This window comes from Dendrobates tinctorius, unplaced genomic scaffold (genome assembly GCF_039654945.1).
Source record: "Dendrobates tinctorius isolate UK_male_01 unplaced genomic scaffold, ASM3965494v1 ptg000008l, whole genome shotgun sequence".
NCBI classification, from domain to species: domain Eukaryota; kingdom Metazoa; phylum Chordata; class Amphibia; order Anura; family Dendrobatidae; genus Dendrobates; species Dendrobates tinctorius.
In genome coordinates, this window is record NW_027361676.1 from 72,919,544 (window position 1) to 72,934,004 (window position 14,461).

A 14,461-nucleotide genomic window follows, 5' to 3' on the forward strand; every position below is an offset into this window, starting at 1 on the left:
GTCTCTCAGGGGCAATGAGGGGGTTGAGCAGGGGTCTCTCAGGGTCACCGCACACCCCATGTCACATCTAGGAGCTAAGGCCACCATGAGGGGCAATGAGGGGGATGAGCAGGGGTCTCTCAGGGTCACCGCACTCCCCATGTCACATCTAGGAGCTGGGGTTACCATGAGGGGCAATGAGGGGGATGAGCAGGGGTCTCTCAGTGTCTCCACACACCCCATGTCACATCTAGGAGCTGGGGTCACCACGAGGGGGATGAGCAGGGGTTTCTCAGGGTCACCACACGACCCATGTCACATCTAGGAGCTGGGGTCACCATGAGGGGCAGTGAGGGGGATGAGTAGGGGTCTCTCAGGGTCTCCGCGCACCCCATGTCACATCTAGGAGCTGGGGTCACCATGAGTGGGTTGAGCAGGGGTTTCTCAGGGTCACCACACGACCCATGTCACATCTAGGAGCTGGGGTCACCATGAGGGGCAATGAGAGGGACGAGCAGGGGTCTCAGTGTCACCGCACGTCACATCTAGGAGCTGGGGCCACCCTGATGGGCAATGAGGGGGATGAGCAGGGGTCTCTCAGGGTCACCACACACCCTATGTCACATCTAGGAGCTGGGGTTACCATGATGGGCAATGAGGGGGATGAGCAGGGGTCTCTCAGGGTCACCACACACCCCATGTCACATCTAGGAGCTGGGGTCACCATGAGGGGAAATGAGGGGGATGAGCAGGGGTCTCTCAGGGTCACCACACACCCCATGTCACATCTAGGAGCTGGGGTCACCATGAGGGGGATGAGCAGGGGTCTCTCAGGGTCACCACAAACCCCATGTCACATCTAGGAGCTGGGGCCACCATGAGGGGCAATGAGACATAATGAGGAGACTGGGTAGGGGGCGCTCAGCTCTCTGCAGAGTAAGGTTTTCTAGAAGAATAAATCCTCTTCCTTCCCATGGTCTCTATCCGCAGCGGTTTCCGTCATCACATTTTCCACCATGTTATGATTGTAGTCAGTCAGTGTAATGTGTAAAAGAGGGTCCTAGTGGATGGCAGGAAGTATTGGGGTCTTCTTACATTCTTACTTTTTTCCGGGTGCTCCCAAGGTCTTGTTTGCATGGGTTTCCTCCCACAGTTCTAACACATACTGATAGGGGACTTAGATTGTAGGGGAAATTGATTATGCCATCTTTACAGCGCTGCGGAATATGGTGGCGCTATATAAATAAAATAAAAAAGTATGGATCCCCATTCACCAGAAGGTGGCCAATGTAGCCTCCATCCAATATGTCTGGTAGCCTCCTGACATAAGTACTAGTAGGTTGGAAGTTAATCTCCCTATCCTTGTGTTGTGTTTGCTTTGTCCTTTTGTTTGGTTCTAGTAGCGGATCTATCATAGAGAACAAGGGAGCGCGCGGGAGAGCCGAATATTGATGGGTCAGTCACGAACCATTCAGCTCTCTTATGGGAGCCTTACCTCAGTGACAGCCTTTCTGCAATTTCCAAGTCTCATTGATGTAACATTACACCATCCTTCTGCTGAAGCTGACACCCCTGAAAACTCCCCTATTGGCTTTCTACAGATGGGTGGGTGGTAGGATAGATGGTGGTGATTTTATCATAAATATGTGTTTATGTGTGATAGGACACAGATTTAATAGGGATCTATTTGGGATCTAAAAGAGCTGACTTTCTGGTGAGCACAGCCAAATGATTTAGGTTACCAAAAAGAGCCAGACCGCCCATGACTAGAGCTGGACCGCCCATGACTAGAGCCAGATCGCCCATGACTAGACCTTCTGGTCTGTTACACCAGCACCTCATAGTTATCAAGACTGAGTGCACGCTAAAATCCTTTCCCGTGACTAGAGCCGGACCACCCACGACTAGAGCCGGACCGCCCCTGACTAGAACCGGACCGCCCCTGACTAGAGCCGGACTGCCCCTGACTAGAGCCGGACCGCCCATAACTAGAGCTAGATCGCTCATGAATAGAGCCGGACCGCCCCTGACTAGAGCTGGATCACCTATGACTAGAGCCGGACCGCCCATAACTAGAGCTGGATCGCTCATGACTAGAGCCGGACCGCCCCTGACTAGAGCTGGACCGCACATGACTAGAGCCGGACCGCCCACGACTAGAGCTGGACCGCCCACGACTAGAGCTGGACCGCCCCTGACTAGAGCCGGACCGCCCCTGACTAGAGCCGGACCGCCTATGACTAGAGCCGGACCGCCCCTGACTAGAGCCGGACCGCCCACGACTAGAGCCGGACCGCCCACGACTAGAGCCGGACCGCCCACGACTAGAGCTGGACCGCCCACGACTAGAGCTGGACCGCCCACGACTAGAGCCGGACCGCCCACGACTAGAGCCGGACTGCCCACAACTGGAGCCGAGCGCTCCTGTGTATGGGGGAGTTGGGTGAGATAGCTGCCAGCTGAACAATAGCTTGGCCGCTGCTAGCTAATGATTGTGGCTAGCTACAGCACATCCACTCTTACTGCAGACAAGAGCATAGTCTAATATACCATTGCAGACACAGGCGTTGGAAGGCTCAAATGTGGTGTAAACAGTCAGCAATCAAAAATCTGGAGAAAAACTCACTTGTGAATACAGAAAACAGGGTTTCATAGGAGAAAAAAAATGAACCCGAGTGTTTGTGCACCGTCCTGACAGGAGAGTTCTGCTCTTCTGTGAGGCCGAGTTCACACGACTACACTTAATGGTCCGTATACAGTATGTGAGGCCTGGACTTTACGATGTGTCTCCCAACCCAAACGAACAGGCTCGTATGCATCTCTGGTGCTGTAGGCCTGGGCCGGAAGCCCTGAAGTCAGTCCAGACGTCGTTACTTGCATATTGACTGTGAACTGTACTCATGTGCACACGGCCTAACAGTGATCAGAACTTCTGACGATTCACTTTGACATGTCAGAGGTTTTGTGAAAAGGCAGCTAGAAAATCAAGAGAGTTTTTAAAGATTAACCTGTGTAAAAGGAAAGCTCTATATCAACCAATCACAGCACAGCTTTCAGCTTGTAATTCACTTTTGAAAAAACAAAGCTGCTCTGTGATTGGTTCTCTGATTCAAAAAATAAAGAAGTTATGGTAAAACAGAAGAACGGTATTGTCACCCGCCGAGTTCTGCGTGACATCACTGAATCATTCAGACGTGAAGCTCTGCTCGTTAGTCTCTGTTAATAATGTATAGCCGCTGGACACGGGATTATAAATAATTCCTGGGCTTTCACGCCTTCCAGTTTCACTCATTAGTGAGAACGAGACTGATGGCGTCTGGAGTCGTCTGTGTTCTTCAGTGTATGATTAACCATAATCAGATGCCAGTAATAGCCTCTGTATTCGTAGCTGAAGACCTTGTGGCTTCCAGGATCATCTGTGCAGGGTTTTTTTCCCAACTCTACAAAGTGTTCAGTTACCATAAAGAGGTTATCCTCTACTCTTGTGCTGATGACCTATCCCAAAGACAGGTCATCAACGTAAGATCGGGGGGGTGTCCAACATCCGAAACCCCCACTAAATAGAGCCGCTCAGCTCCTATAGATGAGAATACTAGCTGGTCTGCAGCAGCAGGCGCTGGATCATGTACAGAGCTGTGCTCTTCTGCTTTGTACATTGTTTAAATCTGACCTCTCCGAGAGCTGTTAATAACTGATTGGTGGGGAGGCCGGTGTCGACCTCCCTAGATCTTATGTTGATGAAAATTTATAGGCAAAGCTGAAAAGGCAGGTTGCGAGCAAGGCGACCTACAAACCTGGATCAGTTACACCAGTTTTGTCAGGAGGAATGGGCCTAAATTCTGACCAACTATTGTGAGAAGCTTGTGGAAGGAGATCCCAAACGTTTGACCCAAGTCATTCAGTTTAAGGGCAATGGTAAAATACTAATGAGATATATGTAAACTTTGACTTTGCTGTAAGTAATAAAAATGCCTTAAAACATTCTCTCATTATTCTGGCATTAGCAAATATTAATAATTATGGTAATCCTAATTCACCTAAAACGGGAAAGGTTTATTTTGATTTCATGTCAGATATTGAGAAAACCATGCAGATGTGTCTTTTTATATAGTGTATGTAAACTTCTGGTTTCAGCTGTAGGATCAAAATATGTTGTCTAGGAGCACAGTGGATATTTCTTTTTTGCCTTTTTAATTTTTGTGCTGTTGTGTTCAACCTTTTTTGTGCCTTGGATACTACTAGATGAATAAAGCAATTCTTTCAAGCAGATGTGAGTGCTGGCTATCCTTTGGACTGTTGCTTTTACTGTCGTGCACCCGACTAGATGAGCTGCTTGCGCATTTTTCACATTTCTGTAGAAGAATAGGCATGATCGGGTGACGTGTATAGTTTAGTGTTCAGAAAAGAGACAATGTCTCCATCATTAATGGAGGGCCCAGTGTTATCTGCCTGCAGTGTTCTTGGATTCCTGTCTGTGAGGATAATGATGAGCCTGCAGAGAAGTGATCGCTTCAGTACTGTGTTCAGTCTATCGTGAGCGCAGTACGAGCAGCAATATTTTACAGTTCTCTTAAGAAGGGTGACTGACAATGAAAATGACATTGAAAAAATTATTATAATAGCTCCATAGAGCAAAACAATAGAAAAACTCTCTATATTTACCTCCTAAACCGCTTCCGTTCCTGTAATGTCCCATGACCGCTGCAACCAATCTGTGGCTGCTGATCTGCTGCAGCCTTTACCATTCCATCATGAATAGTCTAACTGATGACCGTACTTTTGGATGACACCATTGCCTATACCATATTACTCTCTTTCCCTTAGGATACAAGGTGTGTAAGATCAGCGCTTCACAACAATGCCTAGCGAAGCAAAATCCGATATGGATCGGATCGGTCTGTTCCGTGAGATGAGCTACATCAGTATAGGAGACAAATACGTCACACCCTGCTCTAGTAAGTTGGCTTTATCGAATATCACTATGTAGAATGCTAAGCTATATAATAGAAAAATAATTCCCAAGGTGTAAATGGGATCAGGTACTAAGAGACTAAAAACAATAGCTGCTTTATGCCGTAATCCACACCTCTCGTCTACGGACTGACTATTGCGTTTCGGTGACTGGCGCTGCTTCTGGAAGAAAGCGGGCATATTTTCTAATCTGATGCAATCTATTAACCTATTCCTGACCAGTGATTTTTGTTTTTACTCTTTGTTTTGATTTTTTTCGTCCCTTCTTCCAAGAGCTATAGCTTCTGACACATCCAGATGAGAGATTGTTTTTTGCAGGGATGAGTTGTGGTTTGGAACGTCATCATTCCTTTAACATTTAATTTACTGAAAAACAGCGTTTACTGGGCAGTAAATATCTTAGTTAAGAAGTATCTTGCAAAAAAAAAAAAACAACAAACTTTTCTTGCATTGATGGACCTGTATAAGGGCTTTTGTTTTTTCATACATTTTTATTGATCCTGTTTTGGCGTAAATACAACATTCTGATCTATTTTTTATTGCATTTTTTGGGAGGTGCGGTGACTGAAAAATGGCATTTCTGAACTCATTTATATGATTAATAATTCTTATGACTTTTTTTTTTAAACAAAACCTGGTTTTATCTTCTGCTGACTATCTGGCCCTTATGGGAGAAAACAACCTGTCTTCTTTGGACGCCACCTTTGAACACCCTTTCCTCTCGCCTTTCCTCCTTTCCCTCCCTCTCCTTTTTCTTTGCTCTTCTTCTGCTTTTCTCTTTAGTCCTCCTCCTTTTCTGCTGCTATGTGACTGGATTACTCCTCTCAGTTGAGTATGAGTAGTTCAGTGAGAAGAGGAAGTGATTCAAACTTTTATATTTTTAGTTAGAAAAACTTTTTCACTTTTTAAACTCCATGGGGGACTTGAATTTGACGCATATTTCAGTTGCTGTGTGCCAGTTTACAAAATTGGGGTAAATTTCTGAGTTTATTCATGCCACCTTTGTGGCTTCAATTATGATGACTTTGTTGGGCTGCATTTGGCAACTATTTTCTCACCTCTTGAAAACTAGAGCCGTCGTGTTTTTAGTGTAAAAACACTAAAAGTCACAAATTTTTGATCGCTTACTCAATATACGGCAATCCTACAGTATTATAACTTTTAGTTAAAAATACATTTTCATATGAAGTTCGGCCATAGGCTGGTCTTTGTAGGAGGTCCAAGATGGTGATCCGAATGTTGATGATCTAAATGGTTAAACAGTAGTGTGCGTAGCTAGCTTTAATAGCTGGAATTACGGGCAAATGCTAACTGTATGACACAGCCAACATCTGCCGGGTATGGCATGTGCTTAGTTTCTGAGCCTGTTCTCGGGATATGCTATTATATACTGGGGAAGCATCTACATAAAAAGTTTCAGAATCTTAGCAAATACTTACACCCCAATGCAAGAGATATCACTACGGACAAGTCAAAACACCAGACGACTTACAAGTTAATTACAAAATGTTTCAATTTTTCATTTACATTTTTTTCATACAAACTGAGCATTTCCTACATTCAAATGTCAAGTTACCTCCAATACTTTATAATGGACCTGCTCTTGATGACGTATTATTTCATGTCACCGCTGTCTTGGGGTCATACTTGATTCCGAGCTTTCCTTTGCCCCCCACATTCGATCACTGGCTCGCTCTTGTCATCTGCACCTCAAAAACATTTCTAGAATACAACCTTTTCTTACTTTTGACTCTGCAAAAACTCTTACTGTTTCTCTTATTCATTCTCGTCTCGACTATTGTAACTCACTTCTAATCAGTCTCCCTCTTACCAAACTCTCCCCTCTCCAATCTGTCTTGAATGCTGCAGCCAGGATCATATTCCTCACCAATCGTTACACCAATGCCTCTACCTTGTGCCAGTCATTACACTGGCTACCCATCCACTCCAGAATTCAGTATAAACTTATTACCCTCACCCACAAAGCCCTCCATGGCTCAGCACCACCCTACATCTCCTCCCTTGTTTCCGTATACCACCCTACCCGCGCCCTCCGTTCTGCTGATGACCTGAGGTTAGTATCCTCAATAGTCAGAACCTCCCACTCCCGTCTCCAAGACTTTACACGTGCCGCGCCAATTCTTTGGAATGCACTTCCCAGGCCAATACGATTAGTCCCCAATCCCCACAATTTTAAGCTTGCCCTGAAAACACATTTATTCAGACTGGCCTACCGCCTCAACACATTAACCTAATCTATCCCTGTGTGGCACAGCCAAAAGTTTTACCATAACCAGATTTCCCGCATCATGTTCCCACATGCTTTATGCATCCATTAGCCCTCTGTGTTTGTACTGTTACACACTTAACATTATGGCTGGTCCATACAATCAGGGCAACTGTTACCACCCACCTTTCGTGTCTACCTCTTTCCTCACAGACTAAGCTTGCGAGCAGGGCCCTCATTCCTCTTGGTATTTGTTATAATCTACTGTATGTGATTATTGTTATGCTGTAATGTCTATTGTCTGTACAAATCCCCTCTGAAATGTAAAGTGCTGCGGAATATGTCGGCGCTATAAAAATAAAATTTATTATTATTATTATTATTATTATTATGTCACGTCTATTTTAGTAAGTAGTTATATTGACAATGAAATAACAATTCTGGTGAATCTCTACATAGAACTTCACGATGTGTGTGTTACTCCATGCGGAAATGTATGTATAATCTGACGATGTAGGAACCGACCTTGTTAACAAGGGTAAATTGTTCTAATTTGCAAGAAGTTTGTATGTTCTTCCCGTGTTTGCGTGGGTTTCCTCCGTGTTGTAGGAAACCCACGCAAACACGGGAAGAACATACAAACTTCTTGCAAATTAGAACAATTTACCCTTGTTAACAAGGTCGGTTCCTACATCGTCAGATTATACATACATTTCCGCATGGAGTAACACACACATCATGAAGTTCTATGTAGAACTCCAAACTCCAGAACTCCAAACTCCAGAGACATACTGATAGGAAATCTAGATTGTGAGCTCCATCGGGGACAGTGATGATAATGTCTGTAAAGCGTTGTGGAATTAATGGTGCTATGTAAGTGAGTAAAAAAAAAATAAGGCCGGTTTCACATTAGCGCTTTTTCAGCGCGCGCACGGCCGGGGGTAGCTCCGCCCCCGAGCCGGCTCTCTGCCCGGCGTGCCCGCCCCTTGCTTGTAGCGCCGCCTACTAGCGGACAGCGGCGCCTGCGATCGGCGCACCCTATCTTTAGCATAGGGTGCGCAGATCGTGCGCAGGCCGTGCGCTAGTTGCGCTTTGACCTGTGCTGCGCACTTTTGACGGTGCGCCGTGCGCGCCAAAATCAAACTTTTCGGATTTTGGCGCGCACGGCGCACCGTCAAAAGTGCGCAGCGCAGGTCAAAGCGCAACTAGCGCACGGCCTGCGCACGATCTGCGCACCCTATGCTAAAGATAGGGTGCGCCGATCGCAGGCGCCGCTGTCCGCTAGTAGGCGGCGCTACAAGCAAGGGGCGGGCACGCCGGGCAGAGAGCCGGCTCGGGGGCGGAGCTACCCCCGGCCGTGCGCGCGCTGAAAAAGCGCTAATGTGAAACCGGCCTAATTGTGTTTTTCCAGAGCCATTTAATGAAGCTGCAAGTAAGAACAGACAGATGTTTCCTGGCGGTGCCAAATCCATGGCAAATACATTAGGTGGTTACTTTGATACACAGTTCAAAAGAACGTTTGAAGGAGAAGCCTACTCCGATCCATTAAGACAAAGGCGACAGTATCGTATTCAGCAGGCGAAGAAGAACCTGGGAAAAACATTCCTCCCATCTAATGGGGAAAAGAAGCCGTAAGTAACACAGCCCTGAAATGGCAACGGTCTGCATAGAAAAGGGTTGCTGAGTAGTCAAAGAGCCTCAAGAATGGGAGTGAGTCAGATGTGAGACATTTGCTTTGTTTCATTTCTGCTGCTCAGGATCCAAACAGTTGGGGTGTGTTGTGCACATAACATCTTTTAGTCTTGGACAAACCGCAAACAGTTTTCCAAGAAGACGACGCTTGGAATTACATGCCAGCATTTTTTGTCCAAAAGTTTTTGTTTTTTTTTGCATCTTTTTGGTAGTTTTGCGAATGCTAGCTTCTTAAATTTATACCACTTGAGGCATTTGTTACCCCTTTTCCATCCTTTTTTGGGTCATCGTTTTTAATGTTGTCTTCCAGTCATTGTCTCTCCATTCACCACTGAAGAAACCTCTGACTGAGGCAAAAACGCTGGGAAAACGCTCACAAAGGCACCCTGGCGGCGTAGCTCAGGCGTATTTTGAGCTTTCCACTTGACTTGTATTGTAAAATACAGAGCATTTTCTGAGCGTCAAATTCATGAAGAATGGTCATGTTACTTCTTTTAGCTGCTTGGCGACTTTTGAAACCTGAAGAAGTTAAAAAAAAATGCTCAAAAGCCTAAACATATGAAAAGAAATGCAGATGTTCATTCTTTTGAGCGTCTTCTGAGTGCTTGTGCCGGTCGGTATCAGAATAGCCCCATCTGAAAAAGGCCTTAAAGTAAGACTATGAAAAACCGTAATACAGTACACTGCGTCCTACTGCAGGCTCCAAATGGTGACCTTTGTAAGTACAAGCTACTGTATATGTGGTTACCACGTCACTTTATTTTCTTGTTGCATATTTCAGGTCTGGAGTTGGCAGCTTTTATGGGACTCTTAGTGGCCCAATTTCAGCCTTCAGTGCCGAAGTTAAACCAAGAAAAGCTTATACTGCACCAGGAAAAAACTTCTACACAAACCCTCCCAAGCAGGGCTCAGGATTCGGGTAATGTTCTATGACCTTGCGGTGTCCATACTTGGTCTATGCAGCCTTATTACTGACTGGTTTCTTCTTCACAGATATCCAAACGTCACCATTGGAAAAGGCTATACTTATTCCTCTGACAATTATGACATCTCTAAAGAGCTTGTGAAGGTAAATCAAATTTGGCGCATGTTCATCTGATGTTCATCTGTTTTTGCTATAATTTTGCAATCCAATTCTACACTTAGTGACAATGTAAAAAAGCACAAAAAAGGGGGCGAGCACACCTTTAGTATTAAATGAATGTACTAGTGCATATGAGGCCAATATACGAACATATACGCACACGATGCATCAGCACAGTGCGATTAATGAATACATAAACTCGAATATTCCAAGATTGCTGTAAACGTTCAAACATAAGGTACTTTTGTTAACATTTTGTAATCAAAAGTGCAAAAGTCATCCAACCATGTCAAGGTGTACCTAAATATGGAAGGTCCCTATCACTAATGTCCTACCTCTACATGTGCCAGACCTCATCTAACTGGGGAAGTGAAGTGATGGATGAGAGTGGCGGAGAAGAAGTGACCCCCTCTGAAGACTACAATGTATTTTCTATATGCTGCACTATGGTTATTGCCTTAATGATTACACTGAGAACGTGAGCTGCTAGTTCGATAGGTTGTGACTAATTTTTTTAATATTTCTGTACATTGCACCTTTAGGCTGCTTTTACACTTACCGTGTTTTTGCGGGCCGATTTTGTGGCCCCATAGAAATCTCTGGGGCCGCAAAATCGGTCCGCAAAAATCCACGGTGTGCCTTACGGCTGTATTTACGGCCGTGATAAAAGATGGACAGATCACTAATCCCTCATTGACCTGCCCCTATTTTATATAATGAATATATATATATATATATATATACATATATATATCTTGTTAAAAAAAAAACCTTCTGCAGGCAGTCAGGCAGTGGCGGCACCTACGCTGCAGCCTGATCGCATATGTAATGAATAGTGATGAGCGAGTATACTCGTTACTTGAGATTTTCGAGCATGCTCGGGTGATCTCCGAGTATTTTGGCATGCTCAGAGATTTAGTTTGTGTCGCCGTAGCTGCATGATTTGGGGCTGCTACACAGCCTGAATACATGTTGGGATTACCTAATAAACAGGCAACCCCCACATGTATTCAGCCGGACCAGCAGCCCCAAATCATGCAGCTGTGGCAACACAAACTAAATCTCCGAACACGCCGAAAAACTCGGAGACCACCCGAGCATGCTCGAAAATCTCGAGTAACGAGTATACTCGCTCATCACTAATAATGAATTGTATACACATTTGTTTGATGTAATCCTGAAATTCCTAAAAAATCAGGTCTGTGTGCAGCAATACACATTGTCAGCCAATCAGTGGTCAGAAGATGACGTCGGAGTGCATGTGTCCGGGGGCACATGCCAGTGATGTCATGCGCTCTTGTCACACACTGAAATCAGCTGACAGTTTCAAAAGAGGATGGCAGCAGGGGAGCGGAGTGAAGAGGAGTATTTATGTCTATTTTTTTTTTTTTTAAATCATTGACCATAATACTACATGTATGACTATGGGCTCTGTATGATAATACTATGGATGACTATAGGCTGTGCATTTTACTTTATGGGTGTCTATGGGCTGTGCATTATACTTAATCAGTGACTGTGGGCTCTGCATTATACTATATGGGTGACTATGGGCTATGCTTTATACTTTATGGGTGACTATGGGCTGTGAATTACACTTTATGGGTGACTATGGGCTGTGCATTGTACTTTATGGATACCTATAGGCTGTGAATTATACTTTATGGGTGACTATAGGCTGTGCATTACACTTTATGGGTGACTATGGGCTGTGCACTATACTTTATGAATGACTAAGAACTGCATTATATTATATGTAGGATTATGGGGCTGTGCATTTTACTATATGGGTGACTATGGGCTGTCCATTATACTTTTTGGGTGATTATGGGCTGTGCATTATATTTTATGGGTGACTAAGGGCTGTGCATTATACTATATGTAGGACTGTGGTTTGTGCCTTATACTTTATGGGTGACTATGGGCTGTGCATTATATTTTATGGATGACTATGGGCTGTGCATTATATTTTATGGATGACTATGGGCTGTGCATTATACGTTATGTGTGACTATTGTCTGTGCTTTATATTTTATGGGTGACTATGGGCTGTGCATTAGAGTACATGGATGATGACTATGGACTGTGAATTATATTTTATGGAGGACTGTTCATTATACTATATGGAGGACTATGGGCTGTGAAGAATATTATATCGAGGAATATGAGGGGTGCATTATACTATAGGGAGGACTATGAGGGGTGCATTATACTATAGGGAGGACTATGGGCTGTACGTTATACTATATGAAGGACTATGAGGAATGCAGTACACATCTGCTATGGGGCCCCATGATGTCTATTTACGCCCCTGGTGAGTATAATAGTATATTTTTTTCTATACATTAAAGAACAGCGGCAGAACGGGGTGTGTGTATGTATATATATATATACTGTATATATATATTCAGGATGGGGAATCCCAGTCCAAATCTTGCTCCGGAGCCCATCAGACTCTTGTTATGCCCCACTGGTAATTGCTAAGCCCTCACTCCAAATAAAAGTAAAGCACTTTAAGCCCATATTAATTATATAACTGTATCTTGAATATGTTTTGGTAAACAGCTAAAATGTCTAAACTTGTGTCATTGTCCAAGTATTTATGGCCGAACTGTAGCTGTGATCAAACTTTATTGATAATGCCATGTGTGGATTAAATGCATTTTTACTGCCGTTCCGTTGCCTTAGCGCAATAGAAATGCATGTAGGTTTTATTATCTGTACATTTTTCTCATCTCATTCAAGGGTGTGTGAAAAATCTACAAATAAAACCCACATTTTCAGTACGAGAAGCTGACATGTTGCAGAGTTCACCAGTCAGTTTCCAGGTCAGTGGACGTGAAATACATATTAATCCCATTCACTTTGCTGGAGTTGCAAGACACTGCGTTTTCTGAGCAGTGAAAATCCATGTTAAAAAACCTCACTAAATATTCAATGTGAGAACCTAGACTGTCACCAGGTCAAAAGTACAATATATAGCTTTTGCTCTTATTTTGTTCCCACTACTCCCCTTAGTATTTCATTTTTATATCTGCTGTAGAGTTCAAGAGATATGGGACTTTTTATTTAGAGCTGCATTTTATGGTCTTTACCAAGTGGGCGTGGCTCACAGGATTCTCTAGAGGCGTGTCTTTAGGCTGCTCCACATTATTATTCTGTGAGCCACGCCCCCTTGTAAAGACCTTACACACTAATATGATAGTGACAGCAAGTCCTACGGATGCCCTTAGTGAAACACTGAAGGGAGCATTGGTGCATTGGTGGTGCAGAGTCTGGAGGGGAGTCCTGAGAATGTTCCCAAAACTACAGTAAATAGATCCATGTTTCTAACTATAATGGCCTCTCCTGCTTTTTTAGCTGCCATCTTCACTGCAACACCCACTGGACCGCTGCAACCGACCATCATCAATATAGTCATGGTGAGGGTAGGAACTAAGCAAATGAAACGCCCATCATTGGTGTTGATAGGTTCAACACAGAACTCCGGCCAGAGTGAATCTAACATAGACCATTAGAGTAGCTGTCTGCAATATGCCTTATAGAAAAAATGATCAGAAAGCCCCTCAAATTCTAAAATACTGCAGTTTTCATATTGCCCACTAGATGTCAGCACACTAGAGCTTATTTTTTCCAACTGCGGGTGATTGGTATGGTCACTCTATGATCAGTACAGTGCAATGACATATACAGTAGCCACACAATGCAGAAAATATAAAAGCCCTGTTGGCGTATTGAAGACGCTTCTCCCGCCATCTTGTGTGGGTCACTAGCCGTAAGCTTCCGATACATGTACAACAGTAATTAGCCAAGTGCTTGTTCGGGCCCACAGCTATTCCTCTCAGATTTGTCATACACGTGCTCGCTCGTCTGAGCCCAGCATGTGTGTGTTTCTATAAGGAGACCGAAATAAGCCATTATCAGCCACTTGCGGCAACAAAAAATTGAATAGAGTTTGCCCAATTCTACTTTCCCTTGGCATAAAGAGAGGGCCGAACTGTGGCACAAAAATATGACATCCTCTAAGTAGTGAAAGTAACCACCGTCACGAGTAATGCGGACTTCTCCTGAACCTTCCTTTAGTGTCTCTTTATATTGAATCCTCTTCTTCCCATTGCCTCCAGGTATAAAAGATCATATATTACTGTGTCGGATCTAAAAATAAGGCGCCACCTTGTCGTCTCTGTTAAACACGTGTTGTGCGCTTTCATCACAGAAAGAAACGGAACGGCACAAATCAAAACTTAAAGGTGGTGCTTTCAGGCTAAACCTTTATCCAAAGGAATATTTTGACATAAATCCCTACCGGACTGACAAAGCTTTACCACCGCTGAAGAGTAAGAAAGAGATGAACGTTAATGTGATGCCATTTAAGCCAAGTTCACCTGGTAAGGAGGTAGGTAAAATGTGTGATAATAACCCTGTTATATTGGATATAGTGGGTGCCATATTATGGCCACGTACACATAGTGAGTTTTTGGTCAGGATTTTACCTCAGTATCTGTAAG

General features: G+C 44.1%; 1 protein-coding gene across 1 annotated transcript in view; it reads left to right on the forward strand.

Annotated features, from left to right (window-relative positions):
• CFAP96 (cilia and flagella associated protein 96) overlaps positions 1–14,461 on the forward strand; it is a 46,504-nt gene that overhangs the window by 1,202 nt on the left and 30,841 nt on the right. The window contains exons 2-6 of the mRNA XM_073578643.1: positions 4,804–4,934; positions 8,589–8,808; positions 9,651–9,788; positions 9,863–9,938; positions 14,170–14,349. Of these exons, the coding sequence (XP_073434744.1) occupies positions 4,838–4,934; positions 8,589–8,808; positions 9,651–9,788; positions 9,863–9,938; positions 14,170–14,349 (711 nt within the window). The 5' untranslated portion in view covers positions 4,804–4,837. The remainder of the gene's footprint in view (positions 1–4,803; positions 4,935–8,588; positions 8,809–9,650; positions 9,789–9,862; positions 9,939–14,169; positions 14,350–14,461) is intronic.